The 23,432-nt window shown below is 45.1% G+C and overlaps 1 protein-coding gene across 1 annotated transcript in view; it reads right to left on the bottom strand.

Annotated features, from left to right (window-relative positions):
• Positions 1-23,432, bottom strand: part of ttn.2 (titin, tandem duplicate 2) — a 211,128-nt gene that overhangs the window by 155,651 nt on the left and 32,045 nt on the right. The window contains exons 41-65 of the mRNA XM_080018974.1: positions 15,801-23,296; positions 12,858-13,930; positions 10,384-12,527; positions 9,233-9,511; positions 8,408-8,971; positions 7,909-8,190; positions 7,541-7,819; positions 7,172-7,453; positions 6,798-7,076; positions 6,280-6,567; positions 5,891-6,169; positions 5,468-5,749; positions 5,055-5,333; positions 4,664-4,942; positions 4,294-4,572; positions 3,896-4,183; positions 3,525-3,803; positions 3,152-3,433; positions 2,538-2,816; positions 2,171-2,449; positions 1,789-2,067; positions 1,409-1,696; positions 1,036-1,314; positions 471-752; positions 18-296 (exon numbers count right to left, since the gene is read on the bottom strand). Coding sequence (XP_079875100.1) covers positions 18-296; positions 471-752; positions 1,036-1,314; positions 1,409-1,696; positions 1,789-2,067; positions 2,171-2,449; positions 2,538-2,816; positions 3,152-3,433; positions 3,525-3,803; positions 3,896-4,183; positions 4,294-4,572; positions 4,664-4,942; positions 5,055-5,333; positions 5,468-5,749; positions 5,891-6,169; positions 6,280-6,567; positions 6,798-7,076; positions 7,172-7,453; positions 7,541-7,819; positions 7,909-8,190; positions 8,408-8,971; positions 9,233-9,511; positions 10,384-12,527; positions 12,858-13,930; positions 15,801-23,296 — 17,178 coding nt within the window. The remainder of the gene's footprint in view (positions 1-17; positions 297-470; positions 753-1,035; positions 1,315-1,408; positions 1,697-1,788; positions 2,068-2,170; positions 2,450-2,537; positions 2,817-3,151; positions 3,434-3,524; positions 3,804-3,895; positions 4,184-4,293; positions 4,573-4,663; positions 4,943-5,054; positions 5,334-5,467; positions 5,750-5,890; positions 6,170-6,279; positions 6,568-6,797; positions 7,077-7,171; positions 7,454-7,540; positions 7,820-7,908; positions 8,191-8,407; positions 8,972-9,232; positions 9,512-10,383; positions 12,528-12,857; positions 13,931-15,800; positions 23,297-23,432) is intronic.

The following is a 23,432-nucleotide window of genomic DNA, read 5'->3' as shown; positions in this document are numbered from 1 at the left end:
ATCGCATTTCTACTGACCTCTGAGTTTAACAGATGTTTGGCAGGTTTCGCTTCCTACACTGTTTGACACTTTGCACTCATATTCGCTGGCATCTGAGGGCTCTAGTCCAATGATATGCAGCGTAGCTGAGCTGCCCTCGCTCACCATCTTATACTTCCTGCTCTCCGTGAGAGGCTTCCTGTCTTTGAGCCAGGTGACTTGAAACGGAGCTGTGCCGTTCATCTCACAGTACAGACTCACATCCTTACCCTTCAGCCCTTCAACTGGCTGAGGGACTTTGAGGAATGAGGGGGGCTCTACAAAAAGATTAGAGAGCTGTTTAGAGTCACATAGGACAAGTACTACCAGCAACATCTCTGGAGAATCACAATCACTCATATCTCAATGACACACCGGAGTCCAAATTGGTCAGCCGATGCATCAGAAAAACAAAGCAGCAACAGTAAATTCAGTGACTCTGCGGTCAGTACCTTTAACGGTAAGCGTGGTGCTGCAGCTGACTCTGCCAGCATCATTCTGAGCTTCACAGGTGTAAACTCCATCATCATCACAGCTTGCGCTGAGCAGTTCCAGCACTGCAACACCATCAGCAAAGGACATTTTGTGGTTGCCTCCATCCGTGACCTTACTGTCATTTTTGAACCAGGTCGTTTTCAGAGGAGCTGTGCCACTGACTTTGCACTCCAGGCGGAGTGCCTCGCCCTGCTTGACAAACTTACTGGCAGGGAGTTTCAGCACAAATTCAGGTGGTTCTGGAAAGCCAAAACACAATTTATTAGCTGCTTGAAGTCTGTGAGACATCAAATGGTTATGAGTCAGACAAGAAGAGCTGAGGTGATGAGCTGAAAGTAATCTGTTAGCAACAGCAGGTGGGAGGGCTGATAAGAGCAACACAAATACTATCTGACTAGAAGCTTTGAAGTATAAGAGCAGTGCAGGGAAATTAGGGAGTGCAAAGTCACATACTGTAATTTGCCAGCAACATGGTTGTAAGACAAAGACAGACAAACAGTTTTTTTAAAAGAGAAATCCAACCTTTGACTGTTAAATCTGCACTACAGCGTGCAGAACCAGCTTCGTTGCTGACTTGGCAAGAGTAAACACCACTGTGGGCAACACCCACTGAGTAGAGGTCAAGGAAGCAGGACTGTCCTTCCAGCCCAGTGAAGCACGTCGGGCCTGTCATGAGCTCTGTGTCATCCTTGAACCATTTGACTGTGAAGGGAGCAGTTCCTTGAAATGTGCTTTTGAAGCGCACGTTGCCATTGGGCAGAGCGGGCTGGGACTCAGGCAACACTAAGAAACTGGGAGGCTCTGAAGTGAACAAGACGGGCCAGGTTAAAGAGGTACTCACCTTAGCTGCTCCGCATCATCAAATTACTCACAACCTCTGCAAATATCATCTAACCTTTGACCTTGAGGTATCCACTGCATTCACAACTTCCAGCTTTGTTGGTTAGTTTACAGGAGTAGGAGCCTGCATCAGACCTCTCCAGCTGTTCCATCTCCATTAACACAGAATTGTCTTGCTGGATTAGCTTGTGCTTCACACCGCTGGAAATTTTGTTTCCATCTTTCTGCCACTCCACAGAGATGGGCAGGGACCCAGAAATTGTGCAAGAGATTTGCACAAAGGAGCCCAAAATCTCCTGCATTTCTGACAGGGGTTTAATGAAGCTTGGAGGAAGTACTTGTTCTGTTACCAGGTGAACAATAACAAAATGATTAGATAAATATCCTAAACATTTGTACAAATCATATGACTCTTTTGCTTGTTTTTGCACCAACCTAAAACAATAACTTTAATTTTGCAGTTGCAGCTACTGATGTGATTGGCCACTTCAAAGTAATATTCCCCATCATCTTCCTTCTGGGCCGACTGAATCCTCAGGCTGCTGGTGTTGGTCTCAAAGCTAAGCTTGTGCTGTCTAATGGACTGCAGCTCTTTGCCATCTTTCATCCATTTGACTTTCAGCTCAGGGGAACCTGTCACCTTACAGTCCAGACTGACTGGATCTCCAGCTGTCACCTTTATCACCTCAGGTTTCTCTGAGATCTCTGGGGGTTCTACAATCAAGGCAAAAGATCACATTTCTACCAAATTCCACTAGACATCTGACCAAAATTAATATGAATCCATTGTTAGATACAGATAATGACAAAGATATACCTTGCACTGTTAAGGTGGCAAAGCACTTGTCCTGGCCGGCCTCATTTACCACCTGGCAGGTGTATTTTCCACTGTGAGATGCCTCGCAGGCAGCGATCCTGAGAGTGGCCATGTTGTTCTCGAAGCTCGGCTCTATTGTAGGATCCTCCAAGATCCAGTTCTCATCTTTTTGCCATTGTACGGAAAGAGGTGAAGAGCCCTTCACGGTGCAATGAAAAACTGCCATCTTGCCCAAAACAGTGCAGGCATTCTCAATCCTCTGGGTAAATATTGGTGGCTCTATCATTGAACAAATCACAGATTCATTTATATGCACCCCTAGTATTTCAAGTCATTTAAAAGGATGTGATGGTGCAAAGGAACTAACCTTTGATGCTAAGTGTGGATTTACAGCTACAGCTTCCCACCTCGTTAGAAACTGTGCACTGATATTCACCCACATCTATCACCTCACACCTCTGCACATCCAGGCCCACAGTACCGTTGACCTGGGAGAAGCTGTGCTTAGCACTGAGTTTAATCTCCTTTGAGTTTTTGTGCCATGTTATCTCATATGGAGCTGAGCCTGAGACCTGAGACTCAAAACGGGCAGTGGAGCCCTTAACAACATCAACGTTGGCAAGTTCTCGAACAAATGTTGGAGGTTCTAAGTTGAGAGATGAAAAAACAGTTAAATTTAGTTAAAACTAGGCTGGATTTTTAACACTAAAGCCATTAGGAAAACTAAACCACAGTATATCACTCACTTCTGTATCCTGTACCTGTACTAAACAGACATGGCAAAGTGCTTTAAGGCATATACTGTATATTTACACAGTATAATGTGAAGCTACATCTCCCTATTGAACATTAAAGGTCATTTCCATATATAGGATGGAACAGCCATTGGGGAGGTGCCCAATTAGTACCATTGCTTCAAATGTGTATTTCTACCAGCAATCAATAGTCCTAGCTGAGCATGTCAACACTGTGGCAACAAACCTTTAACTTTGAGCTCCATGCTGCAGCTCTCACTACCAGCCTCATTTCGGGCCTCGCAGTAGTAAAGTCCACTGTCTTTGATGTCAGCGCCACTAATCTCCAGTGTGGCAATGGAGTTAAGAAAGGCCATTCTGTGTCTATCGCTGGGGCTAATCTCAGAGCCTTCTCTGAACCAGTAGATGTCTATCTCAGGAGTCCCAGTCACCTGACATTCAAATATTTTACTTTGACCAGGACGGACCACAGACATGCGGTCAGGGGTTCGAACAAACTGTGGCGGCTCTATGGACAGAATAAAACAGGTCAACATAGCAGATGGCTGAAAAAGGAAGAAGTATATAATTTATAATAACTGGTTAAGAATATTTAAAACCTTTGACAAAGAGCGCTGCCTGGCAAGAGGTGGAGCCAACATCGTTCTGGATCTCACAGATATAGTCTCCAGAGTCTGAGGCTTTAGCAAAGAAGAGCTCCAGGGAAGTGGAGGTGTTGTCTTTCACCACACAGCAGTCAGAGCTGGATAGAATCTCCTTCTTGTCTTTGAACCATTTAATGGTCAGAGGTGGAGTGCCAGAGACCAGGACATTAAACTTCACCTTTGACCCCGGTAAAACAGACATGGATTCTGCCTTCTCCAGAACACACGGTGGTTCTGTGGGAGGGCACAATTTGTCATTGGAATTATATGACTTTAATTCTATGATCTTGTCAAAGATAAAGAAATGACTGAGAACATGTTCTAACCTTTTACAAACAAGATGCCAGAGCACTGGTCTGATCCAGCTTTGTTTCTTGCCATGCAGGTGTAGCTACCACTGTCTTTACTGTCAAGACGAGAGATTTCCAAGAAAGCCACGTTTTCAAAGAAAGTACATTTGTGTTTCTCATCGGTCTGGATCTCTTTCTCATCCTTGTACCACTGTACAGTTATAGGCAGAGAACCAGACACAAGGCACTCCAGATGGGCAAACAATCCTTTGATGCCTTCTGTCTTTTTAAATTTTCTGGTGAAAGATGGTGGGAATATCTGATCTAGAATCAACAGAATCATAAATAGTGAGACCACTGTTCAGTGTGACGAAACATAATCAAACAAAATACATATGAACCATAATTCCAACAGTTAAAATTGGTGGACTGACCTAGAATAGTAAGTGACGCCTCACAAGAGCTGTGTCCAACATCGTTGGACACCTCAAAGATGTATTCCCCACTATCACTTTTCTCTGTTTTAAGAATCTTCAGGACGGATCTGGTGTCTGTGCTCTGGATCTTACATCTCTGTCCTGCGATCATCTCCTTGCCACCCTTCAGCCATTTGGCTTTGAGCGGTTTGGTTCCTGAGAATCTTGCCTCCAGCGTGGCTGGATCCCCTTGAGTCACACTAATGGACTTTGCTTCTTCTGTGACATTAGCAGGCTCTGACAAAACATTAAAGAATGTCAAACATGATACATGAACTGCTCAGAGACTTTAAGAATTGAACTGAGACTCTCCAGCATCATGACCAACCTTTGACAGTCAGCACAGCAGAGCATTTCTGGCTTCCTGCCTGATTGTGTGCCTGGCAGGTGTATTTCCCACCATGCTTGGCCTGTATGTTGGCAATATGCAGCAGTGCCGTCTGGTTCTCATAGGTAATCTGAATGTGTTCTGCCTCTTTCAGCTCATGGTCATCTTTCAGCCAAGACACAGTTATGGGTTCAGAGCCCTTTAGAGTGCACAGTAGGGAAACCTCGTTGGCCACCAGACAGCTCACACTTTCCAGCTTTTGAACAAATGAAGGAGGTTCTGCAAGTCAAAGATCCATGACAACATTAGATAAAGTAGGGTGTTGAATGGCCACAGGTACAAAAAGAGACATTTGAAGAGGAAAATATGGACGGGTTCTTTCCAAACCAACCTTTGAGCGCAATTTGACAAACACAAGAGGCCTTCCCCACTTCGTTCTCAACACTACACTGGTAGGTTCCAGCGTCTGCAGCCTCTACAGCCAGAACTTGGAGGGTCAAGAGGTTATCCTTCACAAACACTCTGTGCCTCTTATCGCTCCTAACCAGCTTTGTGTTTTTACTGAATGCTACAGTAAAAGGAGCAGACCCAGAGACCTGGGCCTCCAGCAGCAGCTCAGAACCTTTCACCACGTCCCTGGGCTCCAAACTGCGCACAAACACTGGTGGCTCTGAAACAAGATGGAAGCCATGACGGAAAAAACTACATACTACTATATACTAGCTGTATACAACACACTGAGAAAAATGTCTATAAACAACTCAGGAAGTTGAACCAAATCCAGTGATTCTAAACTGAACCAACCTTTGACTGTCACAGTGCAGCTGCAGCGGTCACTGCCAGCCTCACTGGAGGCCACACAGACATAATCTCCACTGTCCTCCACAGTGCTGTCCACTACCTCCAGACAGGCTGCTAAATCAGTCACACTCATTCTGTATTTGTGGTTGGAGCTGATCTCAATCTCATTCTTGAACCATTTGAAAGAGATGACAGGGCTTCCTGTGGCTTTGCTCTCCAACATGACAGAGCTGCTGCTTGTGACTAGCTTGGTAGCCTCCAGCTTTTTCACAAAGGCAGGAGGTTCTGGGAGAAGAGGTTAACATTCATTATCAGACAAGAGATAAGTAAACAGACAGTTTACATCATACAGTATGTGACTATTCAAAGACAAAGAAACACCAGAAGACTTCAGCATGCGACTGTGAATGTGTGAAGACAAGCCACCTTTGACAAAGAGGACTGCAGTACAGTCCACCTTCCCGGCATCATTGGACACTTGGCATGTGTATTTAGCAGAGTCGTTGGGTTTGACAGAGTGGAGCTCCAATGAGCTGGTGGAGCCATCTTTCTTTATAAAACATGAGCCTCCAGTGGAGATCTCCTTGTCCTCTCTGAACCACTTGACGACCAGAGGAGCCGTTCCAGTGTAGGCTGATTTGAGAGATACAGTGGAACCTGGAATAACATCCTGGTTCTCCGGTTTCACTGTGAAAACTGGGGGTTCTAGAAACCATTAACAAGACAAAATTCATATTTCATGTTAGAATTATATCATCAAAGGGCTGCGTACAAAGATCCCTGTGAGCCTGTAGAAAGAAGGAATTAGCCATAACCTTTGACGTAGAGTGTCCCACTGGTCTCTTTAAAGCCGGCAGAGTTTGTAGCGCTGCATTTATAAACTCCAGAGTCAGTCTTCTGCAACTCTGTGATTTTCAGGGTTGCAGAGCTATCTTTGAATTCAGGCAGGAACTTTCCTCCACACTCAATCTCCTGCTCATCTTTGAACCAAACAATGGTCATGGGTTGCGACCCAGACACCTTGCACTCCATGGAGACATTTTTACCAATGTTACCATCCACCCTTTTCAGGGACTTAGTGAAAGATGGAGGCATCATCCGATCTGGTTGTTGAAGAAAGAAGACCTTATGAGTTACAAGGTAAATTAAATTCATAGATGTTGAATATAGTAAGAGGTATGTATGTAAAAAAACTGAATTATATTCCCCATGAAAAAAAAATGTAAATTAAAGAATACAAATTTTATGATGCAATTCTTACACTTTTAACAATGCAAGGTTGTAAAAGGTAATATCACATGTCAAAGCAAGAGGAAAGACAGAAGAAGCCAACCTAAGACAGTAAGAGAGCAGGTGCACTGGTCCTTCCCCACTTTGTTGGAAACCTCCATCCTGTACTCAGACGTGTCTCCTCTTTCTGCGGTCAGAATCTTTAAGATGGCAGCATTCTCCTTCAGAGTCATTTTATATTTGCGACCACTCATCATCTCCTTCCCGTCTTTAAACCATTTGACTTTGAGCTCTGGGCTTCCAGTGATTGTACACTCCAAGGTGGCTGAATCTCCTGCAGTCACACTAATGGACTCTGCAGGCTCTATGATTCTGGCGGGTTCTGAGATACAACAGACGAGTTAGTTGTATGCACTAAGCTGAGTAAATGTAAAAAATACGTCCTAATTAACTTCTCAATGAAGATTCTCATCTGACCTTGCACAACCAAAGCAGCGTCACATTTCTGGTGCCCAGCCTCGTTCTCAGCTTGGCATGAATACTTTCCTCCATGGCTGATTGTGACTGTTGATATAGTAAGTCTGGCGACATTGTTTTCAAACAGCATGGTGACATTTGGATCGTCATCTCTTAGTATCTCTGAGTCTTTCATCCATTTAACAGTGATGGGGGCTGAGCCTTTAATGGTACCCTGAAGTTTCACTGTGTTTCCCAACACCACTGTAACGCTCTCAACTCTCTTTGAGAACACTGGGGGCTCTGCACAAAGACATTGAGTGTTATCAGCCCGAAGCTCATGAGTAAGCACCCTGAATAAATCTCTTTCATTAACTTAAGCTTACTAACCTTTTAGTTTAGCTAGCGCCCTAGTGGTGATTTTACCCACATCATTGGAAACAACACACTGGTAATCTCCAACATCTGCACTTTGAAACGGCTGGATCTCTAGTCTAGCAAGTGACTCCTGGGAGACGAGCTTGTATTTGACATCAGCGGTAATAGCTTTTTTATTTTTGAACCAGGTGATTTCAAAAGGAGTTGTTCCAGTAATCTCACACTCCAGTTGTGCTGCTTCCCCTTTAACAGCCTCTATTGACTGCAACTCTTTTCTGATGGATGGAGGTTCTGAGAGGTGAGAGCACATTGATGTTAGTTAGAGCAAGTCAGAACTCAAATTCAACACTTTCATGCAAATGTTGAACAGAGTGACAAACCTTTCACTGCTATCTGGGTGTTGCAGCTATCACTGCCGGCATCATTTGATACCTCACATATATAAGTCCCACTGTCTGTGACAGCCAGATTCACAAGCTCCAAAGTAGCAGTGCCATTCTTAAAAGAGATTTTATGTTTAGCTCCATCGCTGAGTTCTCTGTCGTTCCAGAACCAGTGGACACGGAGTTCAGGAGATCCTTTGATGGTGCACTGTAAGCGGGCAGAAATGCCCTGTTTCCAAGTAATCTTTGGCTCCATTTTCTTGACAAAGGCAGGAGGCTCTGGGAAGTGTTTGAGTAAATGTTTCAACATTTCATTAAGCACCAAGAGAGAGGGCCGCAAGATAAAAACAGAAAAACAAAGCAATGCATAGCGTTAGCATCAGAATCAGCATCAGCACAAGATGGCTGATCAGTCAGCAGTACACCACCAGCTCATCTGAAGAGAACATGATACTGTTCATGGAAACTACAGGAAAGACCAGCTCTCAGATCTTACCTTGGACTGAAACCTGAGCTTCACAACTCGAGCTTCCAGCCTCATTTGTGGCTGTGCAAACATATTTCCCAGAGTCCTTCAGCTTAGACTTTGGTATCTCGAGAACAGCCACTTTGTCCTCAAAGGACATTTTACACTCCATGGTCTGGTGGATCTTTTTGCCGTCCCTGGTCCAGGCAACAGCCACACCAGTGTCCTCATCCACGTGGCACTCGAGGCGCAAAGCCTCATTGACAGATGCTGACACTGGCTTGAATATCTTAACAAAGCTGGGCTTATTAACAACCCTCAGCTCTGTGGTGAAAGTAACGGTGCCAACGATGTTGGAGGCCTTGCAGAGGTACACTCCCTGGTCTGTCAGCTCAAGAGATTTGATCTGAAGTGAATACTTGTTCTTTTCTCGAAGCATCAGATAGTTCCCCCCTGAAGACATGGCTATATTGTCCTTGTGCCAGACAACTTCCATTGGTGAAGAGCCAGTGACTAAGCACTGGAGCAGGGCTTGTTTTCCCATATACATAGTCATTGGCTCTGGTTTTGAAATGAATACCGGTGGGTACATTTCTAAGGAGAGTAGGTAGAATGTGGAAAAACAGAAAGTGGTATGAATATGTAAAATACAGACCAACTTTAACATCAATCAAACCTTTTGGACAATGAACTTGCTGAGATATGTGGACATGAGAAATGTAGAAAGCAATGTTTATTTTCTTACCAAACTGGATTCTGGCTTCCAGCCTTTGACACAAACACCCCTTCCATACTACACATTGCATGTGAACTGTATCAAACAGGGATTTGCAGAACGTTCTGCTTGGTTCTTACCAGTGACGACAAGGGAGGCAGAGCAACTGTCAGAGCCGTGCTGATTGGAGGCCTTGCAGGTGTATTCTCCACTGTCAGCCTTGACAGGACTCTGGAACTCCAGGATGGAACTGGTTTGGCGACTGAGGATCCTGTACTTGTCACTCTGTCTTATCTCAACATCAGACTTGTACCACTTGAAGGTCACATTTGGAGCATCTTCAATTTCACATTCAAACTTGGCATGGCTGCCCACGTTGATGTCCAGGGGGATGATCTTTTGCCTAAAGACAGGTGGCACTGAGGCACAAGCAGAACAAGTAAAACAGAAAATTAGTAATTAAATAGATGAGCTATATGAACAAGTTACAATAGATGTATCATTCAGGAACGGGAGATGAAGGAATGTACAATGATGGTGGTCATTCCAGGAGTAGTGACTGTAGAGGAGAAAAGTGATGGCAGTGAGAGGAAAGACAGAAAGAACACAAGTCCCATGTTTCACAAGCAGACACCTCACATATTTTCTATGTTAAAAACTGGTTGGTATTGTACAATAAAGGATTGGCATCTGACTAAGGTTCTGGATTGGCATGGGACTATGGTTCTGGGTATGGAAAGGGAAAGTTGAAGTTATGAAAGATGAAAGTATGCCAGGTGGAAGTCCTAGGAACATGCAGAGGAAAAGAGCTAGTGGAGAGAATGGGACGTTTCATGAGTTTAACAAAAAAGTGGGTGATTATAAAGACATGCCATAATGACTATGAAAAGTCCAAACAGATGTAGCTCTCAGGCCAGTTTCAATACGGCCCTATTAGCCGGATGCTTATCTACAAAGCACCCTGCTGGGCTTTATTGGTTCTGCTCTGAAGGCTAACTTGGACCATATCAAGTTGATACAGTCAGTTAGTACTGTACAGTAACCTAGTGTGGAACTCATGCTGAGAAGTGAAATGGAAATAGTGATCCCATGACAAGAGAAATGAATATAAGGATTACGTTCCTGAGTACAATAAGAAAAAAAGTCAATGGTTTACATTCTCAAGTGAAATTGAAAAGCAATCGATGGTTCGGTTAGTTTTATGTGGAATAATGGGTGATCATTTAATTTCTATGGCCTGGTGTCAAACCTCTTGAGAGCACAGTCAGTGTTGAAGTAGTTGATGTCTTGCCAGCTTCGTTCTCAGCCTCACAGACATATTCTCCTTGATGCTTCTCCTTGATAACTGTGTTGATAACTAGTGTGTATGTGTCATGCTCTCTGGAACACTTGAACTCTTTGCCAGATCTGACCAATTTCCCATTGGAAAACCAGTTAACCTTGACAGCATGTTTTATGGTGGTGCTAAATGTTATCGTGCTCTCCTCTTCAATAGATAAATCCTCCAGAGAGGTAACTACCACAGGGGCTTCTCTCTGTTCGGGTCTGGATACTGTAATCTCCTGTTTGAAGATCTCCTCTCTCTGCTCCTTTTGAATGCTAACATCTACAGACTGCTCAGTGGAAGTGGGCATGGGAAGGAGGGCGTCACTGATATCAGCAGCACCTACATCTCTTTCACTGCTTTTCAAAGACCTCACTTCCTGCCTCGACACCTGCACAGACTGTTCAAACTCCACCTGGGCCTCTCTCGAGAATTTAACCACCTGTATGATTTCTGACTGCTTCATCTGGGCCTCTTTAGATTCCTGGAGCACCACCTGCTGCTCTGCTGTCACAGACCCAAGTGAAGATTGTATCTCAGTCTTGAGAGCAGCAGCCTGAGACTTAATGGAAGCCAGATCTACTGTACTCTCCGTTACACTGACAGTCTCCACCATAGTCGACAGCATTTCCCTGGAGCAGGCAGAGGTTACCTGCACTCTCTGAGGCCTATCCAGCTGCATAGTACCGGGCTGTTCTGAAGTGAGGACATTTGCTTCCTGGTAAACTATGGAATGGAACGCTGCCTGGAGTTCAGTCCTGAGGTCTGCTGTCTGAGGGTATTCACCCTCAAAAGCCAGTGTGATTTCTATGGGGGTACCAGATGTTGTGATAAGGTACGTAAACATGGCCCTTTTTGGCTCCCTTTGAACCTTGACCTCCTGGACCAGGACAGCCTCTAACTTCTGCACAACGTCAGCCAGTAGCAGTGGCTGGTCAAGGGCCACAGCAGACTGAAGAGCATCTTTCAACTGCCGTCTAATGTTCACACAGGATACTTTGGGAATCTGAATGACAAAAGTCATCTCTTTGGGGAGAGTTACTCTGTCTTCAGATTGAGGTGCCATTAGAGACAGTTTAGGCTGCGAAGTAACACTGACTACAGTGGACTCTGACCTGATAATCTCTTGAGAAAGCTCCCCTGTCAGCACACGCATCTCATCCATCACTATCGACTGTCTGACTGACTGTCCCTCCTGGATCTGAACAGCAAAGTCCTGCTCCGCTGCCTCTAGAGGTACACTGCTCTCAGTGGAGATCTCTTTCTCCTCAATCTGGATTGGCTCTGTTGGAACTTTTGGCTCTACCGCTGTCTGACAGGTGAGTTTATCTACAGAAGTCAGATTTTCAGTGTGACCTTCCTCTAAAGCCTGGCTCTCTTCTACGCTAGTAACATTCATCACATTCCAACGCTCTTCCCTCTGCACTAACGCACGGTGCTGCTTTAGGTCGGAGGTGAAAGGAGTCTCCTTTGGGAGCTGCATGGGCTGGGAGGAGACCTGGAGGATGTTGTGAGGTCTGGGCTCTGTTCTAAGCTGTGACTGAACTCCGGCCACAGACACATCAAGCTCTTTGTGATAATCTGCTGTAAGCTCCCTTCTCTCCTCTGTGGTGGCTGCCTGGCTTCTGGCCTTCTCCTGTTTCTGTACTGCCATCTGCTGTTGTGGTTTCTCTATAATGAGAAGACCTTCTTTAGGTAACTCTTGCACAGGCTGAGTTGACTGAAGGTGTAGTGAAGTATGAGACTCTTTCTGTGGCTTCACAGTGATGGTGGTGGTTGTGGCATCAAACTCTTCTAAGTCGTCACACACTATTGTCTGCTGCTCTTCATGGCTGACAGTGTGTAGCAGTGTAGGGCTTTTCCTGGCTCCTGCCTTCTCTTTAACCGGCTTTTCACAGGTAAAGCTCTCCTCGGATGGGAGGAGGTCCTGGTCTGTGATAACCTGTAGGTGTAACATCTGTTCTTGCTCCACCTGTGACTGAATGGACATAGCGCTGTCTAGGCTCTGCAGACTCTCAGTATGCTCAGCCTGAAGAGTCTGTTTCTCTTCAGCAGTAAGAGCTGACTTCAGAACTGTATCCTTGCCGAGCTGTGCGGTCTCCTGATCTGGCCTTTGCATAGAGAACACAGTCTCTTTGGATAAAGTCTGTTTGGATTCACTGACTGATGCCCAAACAGGTTTGGCTTGTTCTTTGCCTCGTGAAGATTTCACAGCAGATTCTGCTGAAGCTAGCTCTGTGGTGTGGCCTTCCACGATCACTTGTTTCTCTGTTGATTGGGCTGAATATAATATTTTAACCCCCTCCTTGACCTTATAACCTTTTTCCTCTTCTGGTTTTGGGATGACATGGGACTGTTCTTTTTGGATAGCCAACTGTGATTCCACTTGGGGACCACTGACTAGATGTTTTGTTTCTGAAATTGGCTTGACCTTAACAGACCTTCTGTCAGGCAATGGTTCTGTGCTAACAGTGAAGAGAGGAGTGACCTCCTCAGCTAAAGCTGACTTTATCTTTGACATCTTCTCCTTAGCAGCCTGCAGTTCAATAACCTCAGGGCTCAGAATACGATCACAGTGCTGCTCTGTGATGTCCTGGCTCTCCTGGACAGAATATGTGAAAGCTGCCATGTGCAGCTGTTTGATGGGAACAGTGGCAACCTGAGGTGGATGGGCAGGAGCCACACACACCCTCTCCTCCACCCCATGAGACTGCAGCACAGCAGCCTGGTGGGTGACCTGCTCTCTATGAAGAGTTGCAGCTGAAATATCCAACTCTCTAAGGGTGCCCACCTGCTCACTGGGAATTATCTGTCTGTCCTCTGTGCCAATAGTATAAACCATCTGATCTGATCTGGATCTGTCCTGTCCTGGAAGGCTGACCTGGTACAGGCGGGACTCGGTGGCCTGCTCAGTCATGGATACCTTGTAGCTTTTCTTTTCAACTACTGTCTGTTGTTGCTGTTGGTGAGATACTGAGATGGTCTCCCTGAAAACCACCAGCTCAGCGCTACAAGAAGCCTCCCCAAACTGGTTGGAGGCCTTACAAGTGTAGATGCCGCTGTCCTCAGGTTTTATGTTCTTAATGGTGATGGAACCCGATCCATCTGGGTTCTTCACCATGACACAGTTCCTATTGAGTTGGATCTGGAAAGCCCCCCTGAACCACTTCACATCTGGGGCTGGATCTCCACTGGTTCTATAGTCAAAGACAGCTTCTCCTCCCTCTGAGCACCTCACAGACTGAATCTGAACTGTGAAGGTTGGAGGTTGACCCGGAACCTTAAACATCTTTTCAACCCATTTTTCTGCCGTACTGATGTCCTTCTTTTTAACTTCCAGGTAGGTAGAGCAGGTTGTCTGACCAAACCGGTTGGTGGCAGTACAGGAATATTCCCCTTCATACTCTGAACTGACCTGGGTGATTATTAATGTGTATTCCTCCTTTTCCTCTACCAGCTTGTAAAACGAGGATCTTTTAATAACCTGACCATTGTGGAACCACTGGACTGTCGGCTTTGGAAAGCCAGACACGGTGACAGTAAACTTGGCTGTTTCTCCTGCAGTCACAGCTTCTGGAGAGAGTTTGCTGAGGAAAACTGGCTTTTCTTTCTTCTTCTCTAAAGTGCTAGAGTAACGTTTAGATTCTGGCTTGAGTTCAAGTGTTCTGGTTTTTTGTGGTAACTGGAGACCAGTGTAGTAGGTTTCTTCTTGTTCCTCCACAGTGCTGATGGTGGTGCTAGAACGTTCTGTTAAGAAATAATGAGTAGGATTGATGATAAACATCTATAAAATGGTCGGGTGAATAGGATACAAATGAAAGCAAAAAGGACAAATTAATAGTTATATAAGATTTGATTCCCATACAAATTATACTGCTTTACATAATTTATGCTGTTTATCTTTTCAATAATTATCCAAAACTTTACTCAGTGAGCATCTCTGTACTGAAAGAAGAGGAGGAGGATTGACCAGGAAGGAACATTTCTTGGCTCCTCCAATGAAACTATCCTCATAATTGTAACTTAAGTCTTTATGACAGGAAATCTGCTCAGTTAATTTTCTCTCAATGAGCAATAAATAAAGTCCTTTCAGGCTGTGGCGAAGGTTTCCTTTGAACACTGGGGGTTAGGGTTAGGGGGACACATTAAGAGGGGGGTGGTCTGGGGCTTATCCCCCAGGAAATGTTGAGCGTCAAACACTTATGTACCAATATTTATAAAACAATTTGTGCCATTTCTGCATCATTTTACGTAAAGGACAAATTCAAGCACAAGTGTTTTTATTGCGGGGGCCAAATCCCCTGCGCCCCCCCACCCCGGTTTATCTATTAAATGCGACAGATATTTGCTGACACTTTTGCTGCATTGACTTGACTGATTCATTTTTATTTTAATGTGGCTTCTTTCAAAATAAACAGCCATGTACATATTATACATACTTGTATATAAATGTTAGAATAATCATAAAAGAACATTCACCACACAGCCTTTTTACACCAAATATTTTAATTATGCACAAAGTGTATTAATATATAAACTCAGACTAATCAACACAATTTCTGTACAAATAGTCCATCTTTTTTATCTCAGTGTGATAAAAATCCTGTTTTTGGAGTGTGCTTTTGGCTATGAGAGCTGATCAGTTATTGATTATTTCACTCAGAGTCATTGTTTGATTAACCATTTCCTGGCTGCCACCAGACACCATCCTTCTGAAATACATATTTACATCAAGATATTTTGAAAAATCTAAAAATACATGTAGTAAAATTAAATAATAAAGTGATTGCACAGTCAAGACAGTATTGTCAATTTCAGCCAAACAAATTAAAATGTTCAGCCCATTTTATTATTCTGGCAGAAGATAGCCATAAGACCATTCACAAATCAAAGTACAACTTTCCAAGTAAGTACTGTACCACTTGGGAATTATGGCCAATTACCACACTATTCAAATTCCATTCTTACATGAAAACTGACCCCATTTTGTTTTAAACTTACACCTACACACTCAATCTTAGAACAGCAGAGTATTCATTGAAATCATAACTCAATCTCCTACTCAAATTTATAATCTATCATTTTAATAATAAAATTACTGACACACAAAATTTGAATAAATCATTATATTTCTCATTTGTTACCAGACTAAAATAAATACAATTTCAACCAATTCGAAACGCAAACATAAATAATTCCAGAAAATCAAAAACCTTGAAACGGAAAAAAAAAATTTGTCTCAAAATAAATAAACTTGTTGAGAGTCATCTTTACCACAGAAAGTCCGAATTCCAACCCTCATTCTTTCATTTTCACTGCTATCTGCTATATATGAACAGGCCCAGGCACATTGCACAGAGCCTGACTCTGCTCCTCTAGAACACCTTCAACAGAGCACTGGTTTCAGTGGAACCAGCCTGGTTCTGGATCACACACCTGTATTCCCCAGCATCACTCTGTGCAACGTTAGTGATGAGCAGATTAAAATGGCCTGAGGTTTTCTCCTGGATGATACAGCGGCTGTCTGTGACCTGCTGACTGTCTTTGTACCAGCGAGCGGTTGGGTTGGGTTTACCACTAACCAGACACTGGAGGATCACTGGCGTCCCTTGTGCTGCTGTAACATTTGTCAGTGGAATAATACACTTTGGGGGTGTTTCAGTCACCTGAAACTGGAAGCTGCATACATCCGATGACTTCCCTTTGAATTCTACCTTGTCATCCTTGGCTGGTTCAGCAAATACATCAAAGTTGATGCTGACGTATTTCTCTCCCTGTTCACTCATCTCATGATCAGTGTTGGCCACCAGTCTCACTGCCCTCTGGGACTCATCTGCCTCCTGCTCAAACTCAAACTCCAGCTCGATCTCAGATGCCTGCTCACCGTCGAATGATGTGTTACCGACCATCAGGTCAAACTTTTGCGGCTGGACTTTAGCACTTCCCAGAGAGACAGCAGTAAGCTCCCTGCCTCTGGCTTTACCTGAGAATGTTTTAGGATTCAACACCTTAAGTGACGCCCGACACAAAGTCTCACCCACCACGTTAATAGCTCTGCATGTATACACCCCACTGTCCTGAGAGCCGACCTTGCAGATCTTCAGGAAGTGGTTGTCTCCATCAGATGAGTGAAAGTATTTTTTGTCGTCATGGGGAATTTTCTTGTCACCTTTGAACCAGGAGACGATGGGAGATGGAATCCCCATTAGCGAACACTCAAACATGAATGTGGCGCTCTCAGGCGTTTCCATGTCACAGATGGGATTGATAAACCTGGGCGGCATTTCAGTAACTTCAAAAGCTATTTTCAGGTCATCATTTTCCTGTGTGATGAAGTCCACTGCGCCCTCCTCATACATGCTTGGCAACACATCCAGGGAAATGATCATGCTCTTGTTATCAGCGGTGTACTCTGGGATAGTAATGATCTTAACCTGCCTCTCAAATTCTTTAACTTCATTTTCATCAAGTTCTACTTCTAACAGAATCTCCTGAGGTGATGGAGAACGAGAGGAGTCATCCTCCTCTACGTCAAACTCCATCACATGTTGGTGAGTAACAGCAGGTGGAGCAGGCATAAACCTGAGTTCTTGAGATACAACTACAACCAAAGCTACGCTTCTTGCTTCGCCTACATAGTTGACAGCTTCGCAGATATATTCGCCCTGGTCAGCTTTTTTGACATTGTATATCGTCAGATTGATGTTATCGCCATCTCTTTGCATTCTCATCCTGTCTTCTTCCAGCAGCTGCGTTTTGTTGTGGTACCACCTCACCTCAGGGGACGGCAGACCAAACACCTCAGCATAGAATACCAGAGAATCATTTTCAAACACTCTCTTCTTAGTGAGAGGTTTGAGGAAGGCCGGAGGGATTCCCTGTACCTTCTCCTGGAGTGTTCCTAAACCTAGAGTCCCCCTGCTGTCAGTCTGGAAATGGTCGTCCAAACTTAAACCAGAGGGAGTTGTTTCAATGCCCTCATCAACGGGAGACCTCAGGAACTGAGCAGGAGAGAAGAATCTCTCACTGGAATCAGCTGTGGAGGGCCTCTTATGCTCTACAGGAGAGAAGGGGAACTCCGGAGGGGTCATGAAACCACCAGGAGTGCCAGTTGTGGGAGTATGCAGAGACTCTGTAGACCTGGGAGTGTGGAAGGACTCTGCAATGGGCTGTGAGATCTCAGTGGATGAAGCGGGGGTGTAAAACCTCTCAGCTAACTCTGCTATGTCCTCACTGACAGTGCTGCCTATCTCTATAGACATCTCAGATTCTGGGGACAATGGCCTTCCCCAATCCATGGGAGGGTTGTAGTAGTCATATACAGCACTGAATGTGACCTCCTCTACCTCCATGGAGCTGATTCCAGTTGCTGCGCCAACTTCAGCTGAGGAAGTGTCCAGATGACTGCTGTCCTGTTTATGTAAAGGCTGCTTCTTTGCATCTTGCTCTGCCACATGGGCAGGCAGTCCAGATGGCTTGGCTGTGTTGTCTGTTTTGGGCTTGACCACCAGGAGTTCCATTTCACTTAGAGGTTTCTCTGGGACAAGCTCAGTGACAGCAGCAGAAGACTCAGCTCCAACCTCTTCTTCTCTTTCTGTGATGTCTGCCTTGGAGTCTGGGATACTGAGGAAGACTCCACTATCCATACAGGAATCTGGGATGGACATGTGCTGTTCACTTACTCTAACCTCAGCTAAGAATTCCTGCAGAGGCTGGGAAACAACAGTTCTCATTCCTGTACCCATTTCACTCATAGGTTTAACACTCTCACAATAGTCCGTTTTCTCCAAAGAAACATATGCCGCCTCATCTGTAATACTTGTGACATCCTGACTGATTGCTTCACTGCAAACAGCAGAAGACATAGAAACAGCTTCCTTCTTCACTGGTATTGAGAGGGATTCAGAGATTGTTCTCGGCATGACATCCTCGCGGATTAGAGCAGTAGATGGTGTAGCTGGTACGACCTGGTCACAGTGGAAAGGAATAAAGCTACTGGTTCTCTCAAAAGTACAAACAGTGGACTCTCTAAGCATACCTCCATCTGTCTCACTGTGCTCAGTAGGTTTGTCAGACTTTCCTGGCAGCAAAGGCTCAGGCCTGATGAGCTTCACTGTGTCCTGCACTTCCCCAACAAATGTTTTGATGTCAGGATAGTTGTCTGACAAAGCTGCCCCCTCCTGGGATTGGTCAGATACCACACACATCTCATCCTCTAGACGCTGGATGGGATTGAAGGTCTTAGGAGAGACAGATTTAGCTGTTGTATGTGCAGAAATATCTTCAGCAAAGACAGACTCACCAGCTACTGTTATAGTTTTTTGTGAAAAAGCTTCTTCTAGCCCTAACTCCCCAGCGTGTGCTCCTTCCTGTGGGTCAGTTGGAACAGCCACCACAGGGATAAGCTCCCCAGGGAAAAAACCTTCCTTTCCCTGCTCCTCGGGGGAAGAAGGTGACCTAAATGTAACAGATGAATCAGACTCAAAAGCTTGTTTAATCTGAGACACTTTGATTACAGCAGCAGAAGACTGCAGACCACAGCCAGATATAGCAAGGGGATCTCGGGAGGCTACTGGCTTGGTTTTCAAGGCTTTTCCAGAAGACGCTGGATGTGAGTTGCTGGGTTTATCTGCCATTTCTGTGAGAACATTATCTTTAATATGGCCAGCCTTTGAAAACTGTCTGTGATCAGCCATTTGGAATGAAACATCTGAAAAGCTAGCCACGTGCCCCAACTTATTTTTGGCAACACATTTATAGACTCCAGCGTCAGTGTATTCAAAGCCATTGATATATAATCTGTAAATGTTACTATGCTCATGCACTCTGTACTTTGGAGAGATGGTGTTTAGGAAAATATCATTGTGATACCAGGCAATGTCTGGGACTGGATCGCCTGTGACTTTACACTGTAACACTGCAGTCTCTCCCTCTGAACAGCAGATGTTTTCTAACTCAGTAACAACCTGAGGAGCCCCTATAGCCACATCAAAGGAGAAGGTAAACTTGTGCTTTACACCTTGCGCTATTCCTTCTTCACTTGGCATGCCAGAGGCTGCGTCTCCAACCATGGCTGCAGTCTTAGCTTCACTGCCTTCCTCCATGATCACAGGGACAGGAGTGGCAGCAGTGATTCTGATCTCCACAGGGGAGGAGGTGAGAGTGTCACCTGAGCGACAGGGTCTATGGATCACTGCCTGGGGAACCTGCAATGTTGCCGTGCCTGTATCCATGTAAGATTGCAGTTCATCCTCTATCATCATCCTCTGGTGTTGCTCAACCATCTCTGGCTCCTCCGTCACCATCACCTGGTGTGTGACTCCTGAGGGCCTCAGTACCTTCTCATCAGAAATTTCCAGACTGGCACTGCAGATGGACCTGCCATATTGGTTACTTATAACACAGTCAAATGTGCCCTCATGGTCTGTGGTTGGATAGTAGATTGTCAGTTTTGACTGGCAGGATTTGCTCATGATATCATAATCTGGGTTGTGTGCTAATGGGTGGCCATCTTTGAGCCATGTGACTGTTGGCTCAGGGTCACCCTTGAACTGACAGCTAAACTCTGACATCTCACCAATTCTTACTTGAATGGATATAAGCTCTTTCATAAATACTGGAGGTGAACCTTCCCAAACACATTCTGTTCCCTGTTGGGTTGCTTTTTGGTTTGGGGATTTCATTCCAATCTTCTCTCTCGTCACAGCCTCAAACTTACAGCTTTTATCCTCAGAACTCATCTTCTCCGTCTCTAAATCTCCACCATCTATCCGCATTTCCCTTTGGGCTGCTGACTCCTCTGGCACCCCGTGGGAGCGCTGTGTACTCCCTTTGTCCACAGTCATACCATACTCTATAATTCTCCTTTCCACTCCTCTTTCCAGACCCTTCCGGGAGGTACTGCTTAAGGGATCTCTCCACACTGGAGAAGACTCTCTTGGAAATTCACAAGGGTGCTCAATCAGAGTAGAAGCTAATCCCTGGAAAGGTACACTAGTGAGCTGTGTGGAGGAACATCTCTTAGGAGGTGAAGGTTCACGAGCCATTCTACGCTTTACAGGTAGAGAAGCTAGGCCATGAGGACTTCCCATAGGAATGCTGACAGTGTATGGTAAACTACTATCAGTAGAAGAGTCTTTTCTCACGGGAGCAGAGTCATCAGAGCGTCTGGGCGGTTTTCTCACAGGTGTTTCGTCTCTAAATGGTGTTGGGACTCCAGAGGGATGGGCGTCCATAGACACACCAGCATGAAGTTGTTGTGTTCCCGGTTGAATTTTTGAGGTGTCAAATGGTGAAACCTTGGAATCAAAAGGTTCTTCTCCCAAAGTCCACTCTGACTCCAATTCAACCACTTCCTCTGGTTCAAGAACGTCCTGTTGCCACTTTAGAAGCCGCTGAGCCAGTGCCTCCTCCTCACTGACAAAGTACTCACTGTCTCTCTGCAGTCTGGTCTCACGGCCTTCAGTCGGCAGACACTGTTGACTGTCAACCTGTGTATTAAGGAAGCTCGTAGTAACACTCTCACTCAAGAGGAACTTTTCTTTTGCCGTTTTCCCTGTTAAAATTGTTCTGGGTTGCACTATCTTTGACTCTGCAGTCTGTTCAGCCTGGTATGGGGAACAGGTCTCCACCCAGTCTGACTCCAGCCCCACTGCCTGCTGCTGTTCAATCACAACTCCTTGCTGCCATTTCATAATCCTCTGATTTAAAGCCTCTTCTTCACTGGCAAACTGTTCAGTCTCAGTCTTTAGCTCAGAGATGTTCTCCCTGGACAGTTGGAGCTCTCGTTCTTCCCTGGTCTTTTCAAACAATGGTTTCTCAGCTTGAGTTCTCATTCTGGGTGATTTCTTGAGCAAAGGGGCAGTAGAGGGTTCTGCTTCCTCTGCTTTGGCTTTCATTCTTGGTGATATAGGCATTGGTAATGTAACAGCTTCAGGTTCTATTAATCTTGTTTTTATTCCAGGTGATTTCTCGGAAGAAGAGAGTGAAGTGTCAGTCTGTAAAGCTGGTCTTCTCTCCCGAGTGTAAATGTGCTTCTCGGGCTCCATATAGAGTGGCTCTGCGAGTGAAGTGTCAGTCTGCAAAGCTAGTCTTCTCTCCTGGGTGTAAATGTCCTCCTCGGGCTCCATATAGAGTGGCTCTGCTGGCATAGGAAGATCAGTTTCAGGTTCAAATGTCTCTTCCTCAGACATGCGCACCCCTTGCTGCCATTTCCTGATGCGTAGAGCCAGGAGCTTTTCTTCACACTCCATCCGCTCAGCATCCAGGCTCTTCTCATACTGAGCCTTTAGTGATTCTTCAACAGGCTCCTCATCGTATGTGGCTGTGCCATCTACTGGCTCACTGAGGAATTCCTTCATCTTACGTCTGGGGGATTCTTTAAATAATGACTCCTCTCTAACAGGCAGTGTAACAGATTCCTGAGGTTCAGCCAATGTTTCACCTACTTTGTATGTCGGTTCAGAGTATGACACTTCAGATTGATCTATTGTTGTAGCCTCCCTTTTGCTCTCAGCGAGATCACTTTGATTTATTTTTATTTTGAGTCCACTGTCAGCCTTTGAATCCATAGAAGTAAAATCCTTTCTATCCTTGTGTGTCTCACTTGTTGATGATGTCTCACGTGTTTCACATCTTTCTTCCTGCGTTGCCATTGGCTCAAGTGTCTCACCTCTCATTATCTGGATGGCCCGGGTTCTGGACTGAGGTTCAAATGAATGTCTAACACGATGCTCCCTGCTCTGAACAGTCAGACCTGAGCTTCTACTCTGAAACTCCCTGCGATTTTCTCCCAGGTCAAAAGTTCGATTGAAGTGCTGCATATCAGCAGCAGAGGGCTTCACCCTGAGTCTGTCCACATAGTCTGCATAGCTGGACTCACTGGCTATCGACTCTAAATCAAACTCTGAGGATGACATGGTGGAGATTGACAGCCTCTTCTTCCGTTTCACAGCCTTTTGGAGCGTGCTCAGTTTTGTTCTTACCTCATTATGAAGGCTTTCAGTGTCACTGAACCTCTCGCTGTATCTGTCACTGCACCGGTCACTGAATTTGTCACTGAACCGTCCACCTGTCCGCCTATCACAGTAGATATCACTGAACCTGTCATTAAAGCGTTCCGATCTGTCAAACATGGGAGGAGGAGACCGTGCTCGCTCAGAAGCAGTTTCTAGATGCTGTGACTCTTTCTCTGAATCTTTAGCTTTAGATGGTGAAGTAGACCTAAAGTAGACTGTTCGTACCAGAGCATTCTTGGATCTGGACCTTCCCTGATGTACTTTAGACATTTTATCAAATGGGGATCCAACACACCTGAGATCCACCCTGAACTTCCTTTCTTTCCTTTGCTCTACCATGGTATCTATGCTCTTTTGGGCTCTGGCAGAACGCCTAACAAAGCTCAGGTAGTTAGCCGACTGCTCTTCCCTCAGTGACACCAACAACGATGCTGTTGACTCTGCAGAGCCTTCTGTATTTATAGCCATGACCTTGTAACTGCCAGAGTCCTTGTCTTTGATACTGTCAATAGCCAGACTGGTGGTGTGCATGTGCATTTTACTCTCAGTGCAGATCCTACGCCTGCGCTCTCTCTGAATAGGCCTGTTGTTATGGAACCACAGAATAGTTGGAGGAGGGCTGGCAACGAGTTTACATTTTAAAGAAGCAGGTTCCCCCTCGAGAACTGAAACAATCTTTAGCTTCTTGGTGAAGGACGGTTTGATGTTCTCAGTCCAGGAGCTGATGGAGGAGGTTCGGCTGGAGCAGCGATTGGCTGACACCAGTCCGTGATCCAGGAAATCTTCTGTGTCTGAGAAGGCTCCTCTCAGCTGCCTGTTGCTTGTCACATCTGTTCTCTCTTTGCCGTCATGATAAAAGAGCTCTGAAAACAGAGACAGACAGTCAATACAGGCAAGCAAGGGGCAAAAAGAAGAAAAGGAATTTGATGGAATTATTAATAGTAAATGCATGCTGCATGTCACAAAGCCATAAGAAATAACAGTTTCACTCACCATATT

This window comes from Zeus faber, assembly GCF_960531495.2.
Source record: "Zeus faber genome assembly, chromosome: 18".
NCBI classification, from domain to species: Eukaryota; Metazoa; Chordata; class Actinopteri; order Zeiformes; family Zeidae; genus Zeus; species Zeus faber.
This window is presented reverse-complemented; position numbering and strand designations above follow the sequence as displayed.